At 44.7% G+C, this 24,184-nt stretch overlaps 1 protein-coding gene across 1 annotated transcript in view; it reads right to left on the bottom strand.

The window, feature by feature from the left end:
- The window catches only part of LOC309683687 (uncharacterized protein), a gene marked incomplete at its 5' end in the record, with an annotated part of 62,712 nt that extends 38,826 nt beyond the window's left edge, over window positions 1–23,886 (bottom strand). Inside the window, 4 exons of the mRNA XM_082498010.1 lie at window positions 5,349–5,424; window positions 20,691–20,739; window positions 22,984–23,210; window positions 23,802–23,886. Coding sequence (XP_082354136.1) covers window positions 5,349–5,424; window positions 20,691–20,739; window positions 22,984–23,210; window positions 23,802–23,886 — 437 coding nt within the window. The remainder of the gene's footprint in view (window positions 1–5,348; window positions 5,425–20,690; window positions 20,740–22,983; window positions 23,211–23,801) is intronic.
- Window positions 23,887–24,184: the final 298 nt, after the last annotated feature.

The raw sequence follows: 24,184 nt of genomic DNA, 5'->3' as shown, positions 1-24,184 counted from the left end.
CATGAAAGCAATTACAGTCTATAAAATCCCTAAGTTCAAAACTCTGTTTACCATACTACTGGATGTTCAAAAAAGCTACAAAATGTTTGTAATTTGCTATTATATTTTAAGTACATTTCTGAAAAGGACGGGATATTTTATAAATCACATTTCTCACCAAATATATTACAGACTAATATATTAGTCTGTAACAATACTAATACAGACTAATATATTAGTCTGTAACAATACTGGGAAAGAAAAGCTTAATAATGTTTATTATTTGTACAGAGCAATGGTAAAATAGAGGTGCATTGTGTAATTCGTTCTGCTGGGTTTACGACTACGTACACCAGGACAAGGACCTGTTGGAGCAGGTCCAGAGGAGGACCACAAAGATGATCTGAGGGCTGAAGGACCTCTCCTGCGAATACAGCCTGAGAGGGTTGGGGTTGTTCAGCATGGGGAAGAGAAGGCTCCGGGGAGACCTTATAGTGTTTTTCCAGTATCTGAAGGGCGCCTACAAGAAGGCTGGAGAGGGACTTTTTACAAGGGCATGCAGTGATAGGACGAGGGGTAATGGCTTCAACTGGAACAGGGGAGATATAGATTAGATATGACGAAGAAATTTTTCACTCTGAGGGTGGTGAGGCACTGGAACAAATTGCCCAGGGAAGCTGTGGATGCCCCATCCCTGGAGGGTTTTAAGGCCAGGCTGGATGGGGCTTTGAGCAACCTGGTCTAGTGGGAGGTGTCTAGGTGGGGGTTGTAATGAGATCATCTTTAAGGTCCCTTCCAACCCAAACCATTCTACAATTCTATGATTCTGAGACTTCTATACTATACTAACGTTTAATTTTTAATGGACTGGCTGCAGGCTGAATTATTTTATTGCACTCTTTGTCCCTTAGAACACTTACAACTGCAGCATCTCTCCATCGGTTGGATTAGTCACTTGTAAAGCACATGTTGAGCTATAAATTTTGAACCACTAAGCTCACATCCATTTCAGATCCAGGACTGACAGTTTATTCCAACTAGCTGATAAACCTGTAACGAAAGATTCATAGTACAATTGTTCTGCCAAAGTAAAGCTGGGATGCATGAAGTGAATAGGGGCACAAACCAGGCTCCAGGGCAGCACAAATGACTCCTTCATAAGGGGACACATTAAAATCAGAATCTAGCTCACTAAAAACTGTCACTTAAACTTCAGTTACATCAACCGAAGTATCCTACTAAATCGAAGAGCTATGTTTCCTTTTTTTCCATATCGTATTTGTCTCCCTTGTTGGTGCAGTGCCAGATAAAACTGTGCCAGACGTACTAAAAATGATACTAAAATCCAATCAGAAGCACAAAGCAAAAAACACCCAGCAATAAAGAGAGAATAATATTTATTAATTATATCTTTACTAAGAATCAACAACTAATTCTTTTTCACACATTCTTTTAGGGATCACCATTTTTCAGGTTATTTCTAAGAAATCTTATCTTCCACTGAGCGTTCGTACAGTGCCTAGTGCAAATCATATAAACTGTAACTACATCACTTCTGAAGCAAAAATACACAAAGGGAAAATAAAAAGACGTATCCCTTCAAAGGCTGATTACTTTCCAATCATTAAGTAGTTCAGCACTAAGAATACAGCTACTGAAATGCATGCAAAGGGAGACAGGGAACAGAAAAACATGAGGGGAGTGTCACTGCTGGATGATTTATGTCTAACATTACCCATTCTCTGACAATGGCAATCAAACCAAACCTCTGACTTCTAAGAGAATACTAAAGGTAAGCTGGATCAAAGCACTACTCCCATCCCTTTTGTACACAGCAGCAGAGCTGGCTACGGTCTGTACCATGGGACAAGGGTTCATTACTTGATGTCTGTACAGCACCATGCAAATATAAAGTACTAATGACTCTGAGAGCAGCGGAGGGGAATGCCATCTCAGCCTTGCAAATAAACCCCATTTTCTGCGCAGGTAAATAAACAAGAACTGATGATAAAGAGAGTTAGGCAAATTCTGTGTCTCTATTTCTGGACAGCCTTTGGCCGATCCACATAACCCTAATTCCTAGGGCCATAATCACATGTAAAATCAAAACCACCAAATGCTTTACAAATAACAAGGCAGGCAGGAGGTTTGAGACTTTAATCTCACCCACTCCATCAAATAAAGAAATAAATGATCAGAAAATTGAGGCCAAATTATTGTTGTTTTTGTTTGTTGGGTTGTTTTTTTTGTAAACTAAATTGATTGCAGCAATCAATAAATAAGTTTCAAAGAACTCTTTTAGTAAAGGCCAGGCCTAGCCAGCAGGTATTACATTAACTGTCATTATCAATCAGGACTCGCCGGGAGCAGACCTTATTTACAGAGCAGGAGTTCTGGGAATCCACTCGTGTGTTAAAAGAACCTCTGTATTGCTCCAGAGCGATAGCAGCAAAGCTAAGTGCTGCTTCATTAAGTGCAGTGCACACATTTCTTAATGGAGATCAACTCTAACAGTTCGAGGGAGTTCATCTTCACCATCTAGTGTGCGATATACACATTCATCTTAGCAACTTCAGAAATGAGACAAAACACTGTTTGTTCATTTTTCTTTCTTTTTTCCTTAAAAAAAAGGCATGATATCATAAAGAATTAGTGTAAACTAGACAAACATCCTTCACAGTTACTAAACTTTGTCAGCCTTTAGCATGGTTAACGTAGCAAAGGAAGGAAGGACGTCAAAACTGCAAAATATTTCACCTTCTGAGAGCTATCTCACATCCTCAATCCCATTCAGAGAGGCATTGATCACCCCACAGTTTATGATGGAAATAGCTGAATACGGGAAACAAAACAGGACAAATATCTCTGATGAGTCATTTCTCTCAATATCTCTATCCCCTCCCTTCTCCAAATAACTCTACCAGCAGACACAAACATCAGAAACACGTATTGATTAAGGCAGCTGTACTTTCCAAAAGGTTGTCTTGTAATATTTTCATGACTACAAAGCACGGAGGTCGCACAAACACAGAAGTATCACTGCATCACTGCAGCTGCATTCAACTGAAACCCACAAAGGGAGCCTATTAGGTACCAATGCTGACGGTCTGCGCAGTAAGAAACCAAACCTCTATTTTGGGTAATCGGTACACGCAGGATTTGGGTTTGGGTGCAATAACATGAGTCACAGGTGCCAAGGAGACAAACGACACCATTGCCTGTGAGAGGAGAAGGCTCTGGAATGCTATCAGCATTTGCACTAAGACACAGAAAAAACATGCAAATGGATGTATCGGTCTCTTTAAGGAGCAAAACAGCTTAGGTAGTACACTTAAAAAGGCAAAAAACTCTCCACTGCAATCAATTAAATGTAATTCTCTCTCTTTGTAACAGAAGCCCGTTTATCACCACCCTGAAGGTGCCTATAAACTGCAAAGAGCAAAACTGTTTTCTAGCTCTGTGTTCATATCTCTCCCAATGATAAGTGGCCTTAAGAGTTGGGTGGTTTAACTGTTGCTTAAAGACACAGTAGAAAGAACAGAGGGCAAGACGATTTTTTCACTTTTAAAAGCAGCTTAACTCTGAAACGCTCTGTACTTTGGTAAGGTTTGGGTAACGTCCTATTAATCAGGAGCACGCTTTCTCCTGAAATAACAATTTAACTCAGAGAATTCTAGCAAGCAAACAAAACTGCTGCTTATTTTAACAAGAAAACTCATTTTTTATATATAAACAAGTATGACTTAGTCCTACACAGTAGTTTTACTACTAAGAACTTCCTGTCCCTTCCCTGCCCTTGAAACTGTCTGTCCAACATTTCCATGCTAAAACATGCCTTGTTGCTCTCCCTCAGCACTGCCCAGACATGAAACGAGCCCTTTTCAGAGACACACACACCGCCTCATCCTGCATTGGTGATTTTAACAGCGGCTTATGCTTAGAAATCTCAGTGCAGGATCGGGACCTAAGTAGCGTCCACATAGAGAAAGCAACTAATATACAACGTGTATATCTCTAAATCAGTTTGATCACGGGTTGAGAAATAAGATGTAGAGAAAAATGCTGTTTCTACTCTCTTTGTTTCAAGTAGCTGAGACATTCATACACCAAAGACAGTGAATAGGATTGTATTAAGAAGCTACTTGACTTGCCAAGCTTACCACAGGCATTCAACATTCATGAGGTTGGCTTAAAACTGTGTTTAAAAAATGAGTTCTCCTTATTTCTTCTGGGGCCTCAGCCTTTAGGATTCATATTTGCAAAATTCTGTAGGCATCAAGGAAGGCTACAAACTTTCATTAAAAGCAAGAGAAAGGTATACTGCACCTCTTTAATAATTAAATGCTTTCAGGCGATTTATAGCTCCATGTATAAGATCAAATCTCTCACAAGTTGCTAAATGGACATGGAGGCATTCAGGGGGTAAAAAAGACAGAATGAACCTTGCTATATGCATTCACCTCTTTTCAGCTCCCCCCCAACCCTCCGAAGATAACATTATCAAGAACTAAGCGGGACCAACCAGAAATGGGAAGCTACACCACTGCTCAGGCTTTTTTTTTTTTTTTTAAAACAACATTACTGAACTTCACAATATTCAAGTGGACAGTGTCCTTTTTAAAAAATAAACTCCTTTATTACAGTCAATCGGCTGTAGCAGAAGCTCATACTCATCACCTCTCAAAAAGACACCAGGCTTCCCTTGACTAGCTTTAACATAAAGGGTAACATTGCTTTTGCGTACACTCTTCCCTCCTGCCTGGTTTGCAAAATTGTAATTAAAATATAAACAGTGTTAACTTTCTCCATGTGATTCGTTCAGCAGGTTAAAAAGTTCGCTTGAATATACAGAACTCACCTAAGCAGCCCATGGTGCGGAATAATGATATTTGCGCTGCCAGGGTGAAAATGGGATGCAAATTGATTAACGCTGTACAAAGAAAAAACATTATTCCTCAATACCAAAGAGCCCCACCTTCACAGCCTCTGAAAACCAGTCCTTATAATCCAGCACTGCCTTCTGTCCTTCCCATCTCCCCCAAACCAAGAAAATAACAATTAAAAGATAAGATAATCCAGCACCTGGACTGGGAGCCCAGCCAAAACAAAGAACCGGGCTGTTCAACGGGAGCTCACCTTTCGGCACACGTGCAGACAAGGTCAACTTTAAAGGAACAGAGAAGCTGCGATGTTCAAGGGAAGGAGACAGGCGGGAGGACAGAGGGGGCAAACCGTGCCAAGGAGAGCGGGTGAAGGTCAGGAGAGCACTCCTGGCAAGCATTGCCTGCCACAGCCCCTCCCAGCTACCACCCCTTCCCACTTGCCCTACAGGCAGAAACTCCCAGGTGAGCCCCACACCCACGTCCTACCTGCCAATCTCCCTCTGTAGGTAGGCAACCCATCCATTCATCGTCTCTGGTAATTCAAATATTCCCATCCGCGGTGCTAAAAAAAAAATAAATCAGTAACACGCAAAACGTCCACAGCCTGTCCCACCCAGCGCTCTCGCAGCGAAAGAGAACGATCACCCTCAGCACAATTTGGAAACTGTGCTCACGTTCGATTTTCCAGGAACAAGCCCTCTGACAGAAAAGGGAATAAACAAGAAAATGTGTACAGGGATCATCCGGAAGTTTAAGGGCAAAACTGCGCCGAGCGAGAGCAACAGCCCTGTGTACCCAAAAGTCAACAACCAGATTCCAAGTATTTTGGAATACGAGCTCAGTATTTCTTTGGTTAACAAACTTTACAAACCTGAGCTGATGCCAGAGACAAAGGGAACATTCTCATTTTGCAATAAACCTCAGGGAGAGCAAAAGCTCTTAGAAGGGCTCACCCTCCAGTTGAAGCAAATTAAGACTGCCAGATTAGGAGCTGTATTTGCGAAATTTTATAAGTAGCAGTTAGGGCCAAAGGGGAAACTATACTGTCAGAGGCTTGGTTTGGCCACCACAGTCATCACCTTAATCCATGAAAAAAAGCAGTGCCAGGACCTTTACTGACCAAAAACCAAACAGGACTTTGAGCTTTTGCTCTGACAAAGGACATTGCCAGCAGCAGGGCACCAATGTCACCCTAATGCAGCCATGGGACCTCTCCAGATCCACAGCAAAACCTCTTACGCCCACCCCTAACCTGCAAATAAAGGTGGATTTTGTGTATTTTGCTAAAGCATTTTTCGGTCTGAGCTTCTTCTAACACACATTCATTGTGGGCAGCGTTTAAGCAGAAAACAAACACCCCCCCCAAAAAAAGTTATTTCATCCATGAATTTCCCATGATTCAAGGCAGTTTTCTCATTGCTTTATTACGAGATTAAATGTCAGAGTGTCATATTCTACCACTGAGCAGTGTAAGTAAGGAGTAATGGCTAGACAGCAATTTAAAAAAAAAAAAAGAAAGAAAGAAAAAAGGAAGAGGTGTTTGGGGTAAACCAAAAAACTGAAAGTGAGTGACAAAATGCCATTGTCTCAAAGGCACCAGGGATTCTGTAGCGCACTAACAGGAGCAGCACAGGAGAGAGGAGTGATTAGTCGACCCACTCCCAGGTGCTGCCAAACACCTCTTTCCCTCTGGGCTGCTCCTCCTTCCCAAAGCTGTGGCCAAACCAAAGAGAGTGCAGAAGAGGGCAATGAAGATAAGACGTCCAGAAAACCTGACCAGCTGAGAAACGTTTAGAGAGCGGCATTTGGCTTACAGTACAGACGTGAGACATTTTGGGGGAGCAGGATTTGGCAGGCAAGCGCAAAGCCCCGCAGCCTGGGGAGGCTGCTGCAGGGGAAGCGGCGGTCGGTGGCTCGCCGCCGCTGCCGTGCTATCCCGAGCACTGACCGTGGTGAAGAAGTTTTGGGTTGGGTTTGGTTGTGGTGGGGTTTTTTGGGGTTTGTTTTTTTTTTTGTGTGTGTGTTTTTTTTTCCTTAATAACTTTCCAGCTAGGTAATTAAGAAAAGCCAAACAACCCCGCAGTGCCGCAGAGCCTCTGCAGACCCTGTGGAGCTCACTCGGCAGTGCTCTGGGGCTCCGCTGTCCCGTCCACAGGAGGGGTGACATCTTTCCCACATGCCCCCTGCGAACTCTTCGAGGACAGGGAGGTGAGTCCACTCAGCACCTACCACGGTAGCAGCAGCAGCAACATGATGTCTACTGTAATCCTTACCCAAGATTATTATCTTGCACAATCAATACCTGGCATCAGTAAATAATCATTTAGTAAAATTCTATCTGTTTCAAGGCATTTTAATGTCTTCAGGGACATCACAAAAACACTGGCTTCTCTATGAAAGAAAACCGACAGCAGTTAGCCTAACAGCAAAAACACAGTTCAGCAGCAGATCCTTTTGGTATGGTGAAAAAAATCCAGCTGGCTCCATTCATGCTGATATATCAATTCTATTGGAGGACTGAAATTTTTATTTCTAGTCAATTTGTATTGTTTTATGCAATACAAAACAAAATGTATCTTCATTTATTGGAACACACTTGAAAATATTTGAACTTGTTATTTGCATTTAGTTGAAATTACTTTTGTTTAGCTATTTTCAACTCATAAAAATTATGCTTCAGACTGAAAAACTGATTTTTATTTAAGATGTGTTTAACCAGTCCAGCATTTGTGAGTTATATAGTCCCAGCTACTTTTAAGAGATGAAACTATTAGTCTAATTCAACCCAAAGTTATTAACTGGCTTGGTTTCTTGAAAACTTTGTTTTTCCAGAAAAAATATTACTTTATTTCACCCAGTCAGAGGCAAGCTTATAATGAAAAGCTCATATACTTCATTGCACAGAAGAGACTAATTATCTTCACTCTAAATTAAATATTCAAGGATTCCTTCACTGTCATACCTCATCAGGCCATATTCAAAATTCCCTTAAAACCTCAGATTTCAGAGAAACATGTTCTTACAGCTACTTTAGCGAGGCACAGAGAGGCAACGAATATCCGGGAGTGTCAGGTTTCAGCAAGCCTACGGCCAACAAAAAACATATTAAAAGCACAAGTAATCAGCGCACGGTGCAGCCTCATGCGACTGTATTTGTTTTGTTTGGCACCGTAAATTACCCTGCCGTTCCTGAGCGCCGCCTGCCAGTTCTCCAGGGCAGGTATCTTCGTATTTGTTTAGCATAGTTCACTGAATTGCAAACTATGGCTACTGTATTAGTAATGAATTATTGCCACCTGAGGCAAGAGCCTTTGCTCCTGTTTATCACAGCAGCCGGCGCATACCGGGGAAATTCTGCGCATACCAGCGAGGAGCAGGCACCGAACTGAGGTGGCTGAATCACGGTCTTAGGCTTATCGTAGTCAGTAGAGTCTTTACGGAAGGTGAATAATTCAGGAATCTAAGTGCAGGTACCTAGTATTACATCATGCAAATACTCTTCAGAAACTTTAACAAACATACAGTATCCCCCAGACAGACCACCCACCATTAGGTCACGTTTCCCATCTGCTGCTACAGCTAAATCCTGCCCACCCCTGCCTAAGATTTGGCTTTGGTTGCAATGCCCAGGCTGCAGAGCTCCTGGATCCCTTTTCCATGGATACAGAAGCCTTTGGGTCACAGGATGAACGTGGGCCACCTCTCAGGTGACCGAGAGCAGGTCTCAATGCCCCGCTCTGTCCAGGGCTCCAGCGGTCCCAAGGCTGCCTCCAGCTCCAGTGCTGCAACGAGACTGGCAGCACTGGGGAGGTGCAGTCAACGAAAAGCAGCTTCGTGCCTGGCCAAAACCAACCTGGCTGTGTGCTGCTGCCAAAAGGAGCTGACTAGCCTTTCCTGGTGACAAGGCAGCCCACCACCATGGGCTCCCAACATCTCCTGCTACCAGGCAGCTGTGAGACGAGTTGCATCAGCCCAGTGGAAAACCTGCTCCCAGGCAGGGATGCAGCTCAGGCACCCCACACCACGGCGGGCGCTGCAGCCCCCACAGGAGAGAAATGAGAGCCTCCCCAGCTAATCAATATTATGTAGAATATATTTGCCTTTTAATCTCCAGCCACAGCCTTTGAACGTATTTCACATCCGAATCTATCCTAAGCAGCCTGTGTATCGGCACGTGCTCCACAAAGCTGCGTCACTCTTAACTGCAGTGACTGAAGAGTTACCTTCAGACTCAGGAATTGCAGCTCTTTTGGGAGATAATAGGCTTCTGATATTCCAGCACACTGTCAGGGTAGTCAAGTTGTCAAACGACAATCAAGAGAGAATAAAATCCCAAGAAGAAAAGGGAACGTCAGCTGGGAAACTCTTTTTTTTTTTTTTTTTTTTTCACTAACGCAGTTTCTATTTACCACCAGCCTCAGGAGTGTTGTTGTAGGTGGCTGGTAGCATCTCTCAAGGGTCAGAAATGCAAATCTGCTTCTGTGTGCATAGAATCATAGAATGGTTAGAGTTGGAAGCAGCCTTAGAGATCATCTAGTTCCAACGCCCCACTAGACCAGGTTGCTCAAAGCCCCATCCAGCCTGGCCTTGAACACTTCCAGGGATGGGGCATCTACAATTTCCCTGGGCAACCTCTTCCAGTGCCTCACCACCCTCACAGTAAAGAATTTCCTCCTACTATCTAATCTGAATCTACCCTCTTTCAGTTTAAAACCGCTACCCTTCGTCCCATCGCTACACTCCCTGACAAACAGTCCCTCTCCACCTTTCCTGTAGGTCTCTTAAGTACTGAAAGGATGCTATAAGGTTTGCGTGTATAAAATCTGTTATGCAAACACCGCATTTTCCTTTGGTAAAACATGCCGCAGTATATAGAATACCTGCAGGGAAAAATCAGAGACTTACATCCTCTGAAAATAACCAAATATGCTTGATGACTAATTTCCAGTTATGAAATGCAAGAGTCTTATTACTTCGGGACAAAAAGCTTACTGATAGTAACAGACAAAGCAAGTTACCCTTTCAGAAAGGAACAAGTTAATATATCCTCACACTTATTTCTCCCAATAGTTTTCCACCTCACAGAATTTTTATTTTTTTTTTGTTAGCCTAGTTATGGAGGCATTTCAGCTCTGTGGTTAAAAAAAATAATCAAATATATTTTCCTGTCTACAAAACACACAAGAACATGCCAGAAAGTAATTAGGAATGACAAGCATATAATGAGATGTGAGCTGCAAGTATTCAGTTTTTAGTATGGAAAATAAAACACTTAACAACGGATACGGAATGCTTTTGCCTCAGCTCTTTTATGCATAGCTGACATGACTAATTTGAAAAATAAGAGAACATGTGCCAATCTACTTTTCAGGCAGAGTTCAAACAACAGAGAAAGTCAAACAGAGAAAAGAAGATCAGACTAACCACACTAGCTGCCGGTATTAACTTTGCAGAAGAAGAACGCACATATCAGAGGGCCCGTGGGTAAATCTCCACAAAGAGTCTGGTTTGCACTTGGGGCCTGCCAGACCCCCATTTTTGCTAAAGAGTGAACTTTTAGCCATTCTGAGATTGGTGAAGATGTGCTTGTCTCCTGAAGGTAGTTCATCACATGGCAGAGACCAGAGTTAGAAATTAAGAATATGTAAGAGGATACCTACTGGTGTTGTTTGGTTAAGTTTTTCTGGATCTATGAAAAGAACTTCTAAATAAATTTGACACCACAATCTGAATTTTCTGAAAGTATGCTGGATTTTGAGCAAATGCCTAGATTTCTACTATAGTATGGAAAACTTCAGAATAAGCAGATTTGCTAGTGAGTGACAGGATGTGCTTACTGACACCTTGACTAGAAACTCTCCCTTAAATCTTACCGGAAGCGGAGTTCCTCAGGCTCAGGATGCTGATGAACAATGCAGGAAAAATTTATGAGGGAAAAAAGTTGTTCTTTTTATCATGCAACTTGGCAGCAAGAGGCTATCGAATACATATCTGTCCCAAATAATGCTGGCACTGTATTTCAATTATTTAGCAAAGTAGCTGTGCAGGATATTACTGTCCTGTGCCGCACAGGGCAGGCTGGCTGCCAACTGGGTCATACAATAATCAACAAACCAGACTCCAGAAAGGATGCTAGATTCCTCCCAGCAGCACCTACCATTGAAGCAATTACGTATATTTAGCCAGTATAGTGCTGGACTTTCACTTCCTTATTAACAAAGTGCTCAAGGGGGTCTGATCAGCAGATAACTTTAATGGCCTGACTTCATACTCATCCATGAACCTTTAATTCACGTTAACCTTTCAGCTCAGGCTACTGCCAAAGAGAATGGCTTAAAGAAAAGGAACAGTCTGTTTGTAGGTTCCCTGGACTCTTGGGTTGGATACATCATCCATGAAATACAAGCAGCACCTGGCTTATTACTAAGTCCAAGACTGCATAAAAACTAAGTACAATACATTCAAAACAACACCCAACACTCAACCAAGTATTCCCCTGTTCTAAGAGGAGGAAAAAAAAAAAAAAAAGCATTAAAATAACAGAACAGCTGTAGTGGTTCTGCTATGGTTTGGAAACCAGTGCCATGAGCGCAGGCTCTGAATGCTCAAGTCTGGCTGAGGTCTTTCTGAGCTCACTGCAGAGCCTCCCTTGCAGTCACGGCTGGGGATATGGCCCTGTTCCTGGCCACAAGCTGCCTGTCGCTTCCAGGAGCTACTGCTTGGGAAATGCAGACCAAGTCTTTCACTCCTATCCTACAATCTATGCTACCAGCCCTTTTTCACAGCTACATTAAACATCCCAATAAAAGATGCTGTATGCATTCCCAGAGCTAACAGGATAGGTTAGAAACACATTCCTCATAAATATCATTTCTACCTGCTTGCTTGCCATTCAAACTGTAGGGTACTCTACAGAGAATTAATAAATCCATACAACTGGACCGATAATTCACTTTGAGTAATTTCAGAAAACTATCCCCAGTGGTGGCTGCCGTTCTTTCTCATTCAGCATCAGCATCTGGCCACAAGTGATTCCACCGAGTAATCTCAGCAAAAGTTGAAGAGATTATTTTGAATTTCCTTCACAACTACTCAATGCCCGACTGTATTAATAGCTGAAGACGAAACACTGCTGTTGTGGGTCTTCTTAATCCCATGATAATTATTTCTAATGGTCCATGTGGCACTTCTATACCATTTCAACATTTGCCTAAATTTATTTTTATTGCAATTAAATGACTGTGTTCTACCCAGTGACTTCCTGGTAATAAGGGGAAGAAGAGCAGCCAGCATTTAATGTCCATGGATACATCTTTGAGCCAAACAATGGCCAGAAATACTAACACTACACAAAATACATCCAAAGGTTTTAACACTATCTGCAGAAAGTGCTCTACCTGTAGCCCAGTAAAGTCTCATGTCACTCCTCAGAAAGAAGTTACCAGGATGGTTTTGAAAGCACCGTCCCTCACCCAACAGACACACATGGGTTTGTGAAGAAAAAGTCAAGGGAATATGAGTGGTTCTGTTTGTTTTTACTGTTTTGAATGACAAAACAACAGAACAAATGGCATTAGTACTTTTCTGTACTAACTGAAGTGCTCTGCTAAGACAAAGGAATGAATGGTAAGAGCAGCAGGGGTCAAAAATCAAGGCCCAAAGCCAGAGCTGCCGGTCAGCAACTACTTACAGTGTAGAACATCCAAAAAGGTCCGTGCTGTTCACTTAGAAGTACATACGCCCCATCCTTGATCTGCTGTGCTAGAATTACTGTCTGCTCTTCATGTCTCAGTCCCTTAATGCACCCCAGAAAGCTTATGCACGGTAAAGAATCAGTGTTAGTCTCTTCAGTGTGCTTTCAGTGCTTTTTTGTTGTTGCTTTTCAAATGTCTGAATTCCTCCAGTATTGTTTGCGTGATTATAGCACCTACAAATGATCGCCAGCCAGCTGCATCACTAGAACAAAATGCAGATTAACATCCATCTTACCCCAGAAGATGCCTTACTTCTGTCCAGCCATTGCCATAATGAATACGGTTGCTTGTTCAGGCTTCCTTCTGTTCTCTATTAGCTAGTTTCCACCTCCACCGGTGTCACACTTCCACCAGGTTCCACAGCTCTGTTCTCTTAGGGAGACTGAACACGTGGGCTCTATCCTCTGCTGCTTCTTCTGTACTGGTATCAGAGGAACCCGACTGCTGCGCCCACGTACGTTAGCGCAAACTCAGAGAGGCTTCAGTTTCTGCTCGGCAGCAGCCCAGGGGGGAACGGGGGACGGCGCACAGGCAGTGGTGCTCGCAGGCTGCTCAATGGGCAATTGAAGCCTCGGCTGCCGTCTCCTCCGGCCGAGCACAGCTCAGCACTTTCCCCGAGCTGGCTTCAATCTGCACTGCCTGGAAGGGCTCCACAAGCCACAGCTTGCGAACAACTGTGCTGCTTCTGACCGGGAATGTCGGTAGCATTTTTTAAGAGCACCTATCCGTATTGTTAAGGTAGGGAGCAGTCAGAGCATCTGGAAAACACCCATCTGCAAGGACACGAAGCAACACCACAAACACAGGGTTTTGCCGGTGCCCACCAGAGCCACCCTGCTAAAGCACAGTGACGTGGCAAGATATAAAGATTGCTTATTCGTCCTGTAAAAGCAGCTTCTGTCAGTCCTTCCATGCTTTCCCTAAGCCACACAATTGAGCAAAGCCTACCCAAAACCGAAAGCCAACTTTCAGTCAGAAGAGCTGGAATAAAGCGAAGGAAGTAACTTTGCTAGGTCTATTAAAGACAACACGAGGCTCAACAAGGACTGTAAACGACAAAGAAACACACAGTTCAATAACCTAGATGCATTTCTCTTCTTTATGGATTGTCCTGTTAAAGATGTGCTGAAATTTGACTACACGTCCAGTAAGCTGTGGATCACCATTCTGGTATTTGGCTTTGTCAATTATTTAATGCAACTACTCAAAAACAGTCAGAAGAACATAAGGAAGCCTCTTACAGAAGCCTCTGCAAGTAATCTGCTGCTTTCTCCCTCACAGCCGGTATTGACACTGGCACCGCAGAGTTTGAGAGTGTCCTCCGTCCCCTCTCCATCTGTTACTCTGCACCCTCTCTGGCAGGCCACCTCACCGTAATTTTTCCACGGAATAAGAGCCAGTAACTCTAATGACTGTCACCCTAGTAAGTCAGACAGGCTTTCAACCTAGACAGCCTATAAAAAATGACAACACACAGGAGGTGTATATATATACTGTAATACAAACATAAGAAATTTCTAAAATGGTTTGTACCCCGCTAGAAAGTGTTTAAGTGTTCAAAATTAAATAAATAAAAAAAAGAGAATAAATTACATGCCTAAGCTTATTCAACTCTCGCTCTCAGCTAAGCAAAGCTTTTGCCACGTGGCTCCAGAGGCAGAGGAGCCTGGCCACCCCCAAAGGGACAAACGAAAAGCCCCAAGAACGGACAGCTGTGTGACATGCGGATCTACAAGCCGCAGCTGAGGCCGCTGCTCTGGAGCACTGCTCAATCTGAATGGGAATGAATGTACTTCTCATGCCCGTTCTCAAGATCTCTGGTGGGTGCAGGTGTCCGAGATGTAGAGGGTGGGAGGGATGATTCTTCTTTTGCCCATGCGGGCACACCGTTGCCTCACATGAACAGGATTACCAAACCACAGCCTCTTATCAGATCAGGCTCCTTGGCAGGAACCTTTTAAAATCAGTTTAAGAAATCCAGACAAATGAATAACTAGTAAGAGATACCTCTTGTGTTTCAGCCCTAACAACAAATGGTGCCAGTCATTTTTATTGACATCTCGCTTTTTTTTTTTTTCAGGCTTCAGCATCAATAAATAAAACCAAAACTGCAATATAAACAAACAGTATTTGTACCAACTGCTCACATATAAAATGAGTTGGTGAAAGACATCAGCTGTTTGATGCAAAAATACCATCTTTCTGTTCCCCGTATTTTTTACACGCTGTTACACTGATAGCCTCCTACAAAACACTACAACCAATAAACCATTTGGAAAGCACAGCAATGCGAGTCTCTGGGAAAACGAGTCTTGCACTACCAAAACCATTTCTACTCCTACCACAGCTCTACCCATAAAGTGGCATGAGCATTATAGTAACAGAAAAGTAATATCTTTAAGAAAAACAGTAGAAAAATGTACTTCTGGGTGCAATTCAAGTAGCATTTGAATTTTTAAATCATCTTGAGGTTTGGGTTATTTTTTTACTGTGTTTTAGTCCAGCCATGTCAAACATCCTTAAACAAATCATTACACTTTTCTTAAACTTGTCCTTTTGATTACTGGTCACGTAATGTTCGGTTTTCCCCTTAAGACAGTGGAACCAAGCAGTTCAGAGCCTATAACTTCAGTCTTTCTAATATTATCCAACAGTTCCCCAGGCTTTCATGTCCTGGTCCTTCTACTTACACATATTCCATTTTGTTTCTGAAATTATCTACAGTCTGTATTCAGTCCCTGGCTCTTGATTCCTCACACCACAAAACCTCCTCTCGTTTTCTGCATGATTTAGCAAACTAAACACCTGTAGAACATGTTCACCCACCATGGAAAACATCTTCCCTCTTCTACTCTGAGATCTCCTGTGGTTAACCATGCTCTCAGGTTCCTTAGGCTTGAAATAACATTCAAATCATAGGCCATAATTCGTTAAAAAATGAATTATATCTGAAATTCATACCTTGGCACACAAAACTATGATCCTCCACAACTCTGTATGACTATGACCACAGAAGCTCCTGTATGAAGATTTCCATTATATTGTTCAATGTCAATGTGAACAATTAGTCAGGAAGAGTCTCTCTTCCTAAATCCTATGTTCTTTTTGATGGATGGACTTTTTATTCCCACTGGATCCATCAAGCTCCCCTAGGGCTTTACAGAGAGAGCCCTCCGCCTGCGGTAGCAGAATGGAATAGGAAAAGGGACCTGCAGTGATTCTCACATTACTTTTGGTTACTTTAATAAAACATTAACTTTTCTATAATTGGAAAAAAAGCAATAGAACAGGCTACAACAAATGCATGGGTGTATCAGCAAACAGCATTACTTTATCTATCACAGCATTAGGTGCATTCATCTATGCCACAAGCTGGATCAACGATACAAGGGCACAATGTATTGCTTATTTTCCCTGAATATCAGATACAGGTTCCACAGTTATACACAATAAACCTGAAAAACCAGCGATGTATAAGGCATCTTCATGCAAGTATTCTTGCTCTCCTCCCTTCTTCGACGCAAGTTAGGCAGTCCCCCTACACCACTTAAACAAGTGAATGTGATCCTTCCTTAATGTCTCTGCAGGTTCCCCTGTGGTCAGACAAAGCCTTAAGAATGATCAAGCAGTACCCACTGTAGTTAACACACTTGTGCGTGCCTTGTGGTGGATAAATTACATGCCACTGAAAAAAGTGCGTCTTGGACCCCGTACAAAGAAATTCATTCTCTCAAAGCTACCTATTATTTCAAGGAAATTAGCTATTTAAGCAAAATACTTAACTAAGAACCAGCAGCAACGAGGCACAGGCTGCTTTACAGCAGTGACTGCTTTATCTGAAATGGTTTCTGAACTGATATGGCCACTCTTATTAAATACACCTTAGTGCTGGAAGATACCAGAGCTCATCACACGGTTCCACAAAAATAGCCTTCCTCACAGGGAGGAGGAGGGGCCGTTTCTCCCTGTCCCAGGCTGCAGTCCCTCCATGCCGTACACGCTGTCCTGCACTGGCAGATCTGGCCGGCGTACAGGAGGCCAGCAGTGACCGTATCACGTAACAAGCACCTCTCTTGTGCAGTGTTTGTTACCACCACCCAGCACGTGCAAACCCAGAGGCTCACTCCTGCTCTCCAAAGGTCAGAAATCACAGCTAAAGAGTGTAAAGCACCATCTCACACACTCTCTCTGATCCTACTGCAGTAATGTTGCAGCCACGAGCAAGAACATCCACATGTACTGGACCAGCAGGTTGGCACTGTCTGGAACACGCACAAGTCAAGTCTGAAAAGTTTTAGCAGTTGCATGTGTGCCTGAGCCAAAAACTGCAAACGGATTAAAGAAAAAAAAGCAGGATTTCCCACTGCACGCTGCAAATCATCCCTTCTGGTGGCTCAACTCACGGCAGCAAGCATGGCCCCAGTATATGCCCTACAAAAGCCAGGACTCAGCCTGGAAGACCGAAGCCCCCACGCAAGGACAGCTCACCGGGCTTGATCTGTGTGTGCAGGGAAGTACAGACGGGCTCATGGAGTCCTGACCGCCGGGTGTTCTGCTCTGTTTACTTAACATCCGACTTAGTCCTGTGAGTGGCTCTGTGCCCAAATTCAAACTGTCACAGTCATTACAAAAGTGATGGTTTTCTTGGGGGTTTCTTTGTCAGTAAAAATTCCATAGCGTTCCCCGGAGATACCTTACTAGGCTCAGCCATAAAAAGTAATCAAAGCCAAAGACACAGCAGCTCATCGCTTCTAACAACTTTTCTCCTCTTGATCCGCATCCCAGACGTTCCTTACTCTAGGCAGAAAGATAAAACTTGGCCCCAAATGTAACCACAATCAGTCCTTTTTCAACTCATGAAAAGCAAGGGACAAGAACCACCACCTAGAAGGAATCCCAATTTCCTCTTCACTCTTTTTTACAGCATCGCATAAAGCCACTTGTCAAAACAACAAACAGTTCAAACTTTTTTGGATGCAAACAGTATACAAGGCATCACTCAAAATAATTATAAAGTAGGTTCATAACATGGTTCTCGAGCACACAAAATTTAATAGGTATTTGGTACCAAATTCAAAATATATCTGCAGTCATGCAATAAAGGGGAGCCCACTGCACCAATTCATTCTCAAGGTAACACTGACATAAATTCCTATGTGTGTGTGAAAAAGGCAGGCAAAAAAAAAAGAAAAAACACAAAATGTAGCAGAAATCAAGCTGCTAGCTGAACATTTGAGAGCAGCTGGGAAAAAGGCACACAGTTCGTGAAGTGAAGCAAAAACTGACAAGCATGCTCATTTAACCGAGACAGCTGAAATGGAATTTGTTGGTTCTTTCAGTCCTTCTCCTGGCCCACAGGCTCCCTTTCATGGGCAGACTATCGCTACCCAATTCCCAAACACCAGCAAGCACAAAAGGGATTGTTTGACTATATCGATGAAGTTCTAGAGGTGAACCACGTACAGATGAAAACCCAAAGCTGCTGCATACTGGTCAGGCACACAGACATCTGTTAAGAGAACTAACACAAGTACCGTTTCTACTTACGGTACCATCAATGCATCCTAGACACCTACTGGAATATGCAGCCAGCCCACTGGGATTTGAACAAACCCAGCATTTTATAGGTGCAGCAGATTTTCCAGGCTAGAAACAGCCACCGGGTGTTTCCACCTGGAGAAGAACAGGCAACAATACCTCCGTTCTCCCCAAATTCTAGGCTTGCCAGACCTGAACCGGCACCACTGCAAAAGCTGGAGTACTGACGGACTAAATCGGGCTGCCCAGGACCACGATGCCACAACAGCCTGGGGTGCAAGCCAATAGCCAGTGAGCACGACGCTGGAGCAGCTCCTGATAATAGGTCAAGATTTGACTCTTCTCCTACTTAAGAGCCAAGTTTTACGAATCTCTTTTACTCTTGAGGCAGTAAAACTTCAAACCCAATTTACGTGGTTGAATGATGCAACGTGACGGTTGTTATTAATAACCTAACTCTTTCCAACTACCCCTCGGTTGTTGAGTGTCAGCTGCTGACAAACCTGTATTGCATAAAATTACTCTGTAGAGCATATGAAATACTACTTTATGTTTGGACTGACTACTCACAAACTGAGTTTGAAGACTGTAATGGATTTATGACAGTATTTAAGCAGCTTTTAAATTTCTAAATGTTAATCATCTCCACCCCTGTTATTGTCCGGTGTTTAAACGGCACTCAAATGGAACTAATTATTCATATTTAAGTCTTCAAACATCATCTTTGTTCTAGGATTATGAGCAATAAGCTTATTAAGTGATCAGAGACAGAAGCCTTCTGCCTTAATGGGTGTAAAGCCTGTGAAGCATCTCCTCTTTGCACACTCTGAGTCCAGTTTCCCACATTGCGCACTCACGCCAGGTAGTCATCTGTGCTAGGTGCACAGGCCCAGCAGGTCCAGCACCGTGATACCCTAACGCTGCATCTCTCTAAACAGCTACAGCAAAGGAAAGACAGGAAAGCGTAACTCCTTCCACACCAGAAAAAGAGGCGCTGCGTTTAGTCCCTTAATGCAGAGAGGTTAAAATTTTCTGCTAAATTTACCAGAGCTCCATATCCTCCCACCAGCGTTCCCCGCACAGAGTTCATTGGCTCCACCACATCCCCTGCATCCTCCATGCGGCCCTCTACGACCTCCCCCTGTATGACCACGACACCACCCCGTGGATCGCTTCCATAAAATGTAACCGCTAGCTTGGACACGCAGCAGGACAAAAGACTATGTTGCAGACTGCATCACTACAAATAAGACTGTCTTAATAACACAAAGTTGTAAAACTGAGCATGATTTAGAAGATACGGATGTCGGCATCATGGTCAGCGGATTTTTTTGGAAAGTCAAGAAACTAACATAAACGTGACTAGCATGATAAGTATGAATAGTATGACAGATGGAGCTTTAAAGCTCATCATAAACGCTTGATTTCTGCAATAACCCTGCAGCTGCTGACTATATGGATAACAAATGAAGTGGGACAACCTTACACCTGAAAGGTTACTCTGCGCTGAGTACCTGTGCACATGCATCCACACATTTAATACACGTATCTCATGTGCCCGTGACCATCACTGCTTGAAGCAGAAGACTGGACAAGGGTATAGCTCAGCAATTATTCCTTCAGTAAAAATAATTTTAATTGTCTTTTACATCCTCACAGCATTGTACCTCCGAAACGCTCAGCAAACAGTAAGGAACGTTACCTTATTTATGTAAGACATTAAGTCTCATCCTATTGCAAAACACCCTGTTACCGTGAAACATTTCTGAAGTTTCTGTTAAGTTTTTATTAATAAAAAAATAAAGTTTCTGGTGATGCCTTTCTTTTCAATAGAATACCTGCTTGCTAAAGGTTAATAAAATACCACGCTTAAATGTATTTTCATTTCATAATCTGCAGTAAATGTGATATGGGCAACATCCATCTCTGTCAGGAAACAGGCTTTACAATCTACTGGGAAAAACTGTTTCTCATACATTGAAAACCAGCTCTTTGGTAAGACGATGCTTGTTACATCTCTCACAAATTAAAATGATGTGTAAATAAACACCCACCTCATACAAAGAACTTAAGTTGGGATTCATATACAATAAAGAAAGATTTCCCTTGTGATAAACAATTTGAGCACAAAGTGTTCCTTCAAGTCCTGATATAAATCTGTTCCTGCCAAGCTAGTATCTCCTTGCGTCAGCCTTTCGCCATCGCCACAACTGAAGGGGCAGCCTCGCCGACTCTCTGCCTGCTTTCCTCACACTGCCCTCTACTCAGAATTACCATCCCAGCTGTGCTGGGCCAAAGATTTGTCTTTCCATCGCATAAATGCTTGGTGAAAAAACTAAGGAAGATCCTTTTAGTTAAAAGGAACACAACCCTCTAGCGAACCCATCGTTTAGGGACTCCCACATGGACTGAGTGGACTCAGTACCGCACTGCTGGTATCCTTGCCCTTCCTTTCCCCACCAGCTATATCCCCTCTTCTTGTTATTCCTATCATTTTTATTTATTTGCAAGGCTTTGAAAATATTTTGACACCTACCTCGAGCTTGCAAGAGCTTCAACTGGGCTGAATGCAAGTGCTGTTGTGTCTGATAAAACATTAAAAAAAAAAAAATCAGACCAAAAAAATAAAAATCAAAGCTTCTCTGGCCATGTTGCTTTCTCAAATACAAATATTCATATCTTCTATTTTCTCCATGAAAATTTGGTATTTCAAATAAGATACAGAATGCTATATTTATTCAGCTCAGTACTCCCATTAGTAGCGCAAGATAAATACAAGCTTTGATAAAAAAAAAACAAATTCTGCAGCACAAGGAAGCTTCATTTGATAGAAGCAAGGCCTACGTCTAGTTTATATATACACATTAACAGAAATGTACATATAGTCAAGGAAAAGAGACCCCGTGAGTGAAAGTTATACCCTGAAAGGACCAATATATATTGCACTTCTGCAGCACCCAGATCATGGAAAAGAGAGGTACCAACCCAGAAAAAGGGCAATTGCCATCAAAGATTTATTTGAGCTTTCGGTACTGGGAAGGGGCAGAAGAGGTCACATACAGTAGCACATGCTACTTCCGTTAGTAAAAACACGCAGAAACGAGCTCCGTACATCTCCCCAGCACACCCAGCAGGGCACAGGCACCCAAGCGCTCCGTGGGAGCAGCGCTGCTGCGCTGCACAGTGCTACAGAAAATAGAAGCAGCTATAGAGCCCCCAATTTTACATATCTGCACGGCGCTACACTGTGCTCTGTGGCTGTATCAGCACCAGGAGATGATGAAACAGCCCATGGTAATGAAAACAATGCCTGACCATACTCAGAGAATTTGACTCCAAAATATTCGGGGGGTATCTATGACTCCTCTATGCATTAAAGTAAGTTTAAACAGTTATTTTCATATATTTAATAGAAGTACCACTACCATTTACTGGCAGTTTTAGAAATTAATCCTCAGAAGCATTGCAAGCTGTCTTGTTTGTCAACCTTTATAATTCCTAAAACATGCTAACGTCCTGAATTAACACAGCAAGTAGCAGTTCTAGTAACGCGAGACTGAGATGTGGTGGAGATGAAAGACACCACATTCCAATTTAAACATTTCAAGCTGTCTGAATAACTTTCAGTAATACTTATATTTATCACTTAGAGCCACAAAACATCTCAATTGCAACCTACTCTAATCTCAATATTTAAAATAGCATCTTTTAAATAAATGCTGGTATTTAAATGATCTTACCAAATCTCCTTATGCTGATTATATTCCCAACTACATTTTCATTACCGACGTGAGCAACCAAGCCTCTGCTATAGCCAGAAGTGTTTCAGATTTAAGTTAAGCACCTCTTTGCCTGGTAAATAACTTCAAATTTTCCTATCAGTAAACACTTGCTTAAAGCATTTATAAAATGGGAATAACACGCAAGTGGTATGCTACGGTGTTTTAATTACTTTATTCTTATTTCCAATTTAACCATGAACAGAAAGACAACCAGGTGTGGGTCTGCTGTAAATGCTACACAAGGAGGAAAGCGAAGCTGTGGCTGAATCCAGTAAGTTAATAATACACTGGATTCTGAACGAGGTATACACTACTGAAAGGATGAGTAACTAATGCACATCCACACACTTGATCCCTAGAATTAGCCCCATGAGAGTCTGCAACAAATAGGACCGAAGACGTTGCGGTGAGAAAACAGTAGTTATTCCTCCGCAGTAACACCCTCTTTTGTGTACCTCTGCTCAGACTATTTGCAGTGTTTGTTTTAAAAAGTATTCTCTTTTTTTCCCCCCCGTGCACTACTTAGAGCAGACCACACGCCAAGAAATGCAATTAGAGATGGCATGAAAAGTTAAAAGAAAAAAAAAAAAAAAGGAAAAAGAAGAGGCGGCGGGGGGAGCGGGGGGGGGGGAGAATTGGGGTTTGTATAAACTGGAATAAAGCACATAGAAGAGACACTCCGACCAGGTCCACCGCAGCAGGGAGGACCGAGACGCTGGCAGCTCATCGGCCCTTCTCGCTCTGCTTTTTAAACCCAAGTCCCCACAGAAAAGAAGGTTTCTCCGAAGAACACACTTTCTCCAACACCTCCAAGGCCACGTCCCCCCACCACACACACCCCCGCCGCCTCCATCACCCACGCCACGCGGGCTCACGACACTTGTCGCCCCCACGCCCGCCGCCCACCCCGCGGGTCAGCGCCACGGCCACGGTCCAGCTCCGCCGCCGCCGGGGCTGCGGTGCGAGGAAGCCGCCCCGCGGCCACCCCCCCCCTGCAGCAGCGCGGCGGGCGGCGAGCGAGGCGCGGAGCCGCCGCCCGGTACTCACCGACTCCCTCAGAAACTTCCCCCAAGTTTGGGCGGGCAGCGGCGGCGGGCGCGGGCCCCCCCCAACCCCCGGCGGGCGCCGGCACCATGGGAGCGCCTCAGCGAGCGGCGGCCGCCGCGGCGGCGGAACCACCGCCGGGCATCGCGCTCCCTCCGCCCTGGGGACGGCCCACAACTTCTGAGGCGGCAACCACCGACGGCGGCCGGCCAGCGCGGCCCGGCGCGGGGCTCAGCCCGCACCCCTCCCGCGGGGCGGGGCGGGGCGGGGCGGGGCGGGGCGGGGAGCTCAGGCCGGGGCGGGCGGGCGGCGCTGCCCTCCCCTCCCCTCCCCTCCCCTCCCCGCACACCCACCCCACCTCCGCTCACCGGCGGCGGCAGCACTCACTTCGCTCCCCGCCGCCCCGCAGCCCCCTCCGCGCCTGCCCTGCCTGCCGGGGCGCGGGGCGCTCAGCGGCCGCCGCCTCTTCTTCTTCTTCCTCGTCTTCCTCCTCCTTCTCCTCCCATGGCCGCCGCGCCCCGCTCGGCAGCTGGCGGTCCGCCCGCCGCGGGGAGGAGGGAGGGGGTCAGGGAAGGGGACCGGCGGCGCGGCGGGGGAACATGTCTTTCGGGGCGGAGCGGCGGCGGGGGCGGCTCGGCGCCTCCCCGGGAGCGCGGCTGCCTGCCCGGCCGCCCCGCAACCCCCCGGCCCGGTGCCTGTCACTTTCACTGCGCCGCGGGGCTCCGTCTAGGGGAAGGCGGCGGCTACTGCAGCGCATCTCCCTGCCGGGGGGGGTGTGCTGGTGGTGGTGGTGGTGGTGGTGAGGAGAACGGCCTCCCCACCCGGGACGCCGGCTCCGTGCGGGGCACTGCGCGGAGGAGGTGTCCCGCTCCCCCGGAGGGGCGGCGGAGGGCTCCCCGCGGCCATCGCTGGCGGGGGGCGGGGGGCGGGGGCGGGGGGACAGCCCCGGCCCCGGCGTGTGCCGGTGCTGGCGACCGGGTTTGCTGTCGGGAAGGCGGTGAATCCGATTTTAGGGAGAAGGGGGTGTCAGCGTGCCGCGGGCGCGGCTGCCGGGTGGAGACGGAGTGGTTTGGCGCGGCTGAAGGTGCGAAGACCGGCGCCTTCCTCCACCAGGTGTGTGGCGGGGCACACGCGGGGCTAAGTTAGGTGAGCGCAGACGTGAGCTACAGCAACAGGGAGAACGACTGCTTGGAGTTTTGTTACA

The sequence above is a fragment of the Vanellus vanellus genome, assembly GCF_965231255.1.
Source record: "Vanellus vanellus genome assembly, chromosome: Z".
NCBI lineage: Eukaryota > Metazoa > Chordata > Aves > Charadriiformes > Charadriidae > Vanellus > Vanellus vanellus.
The sequence above is the reverse complement of the archived record's forward strand: the minus strand, read 5'-3'. Positions and strand labels throughout refer to the sequence as shown.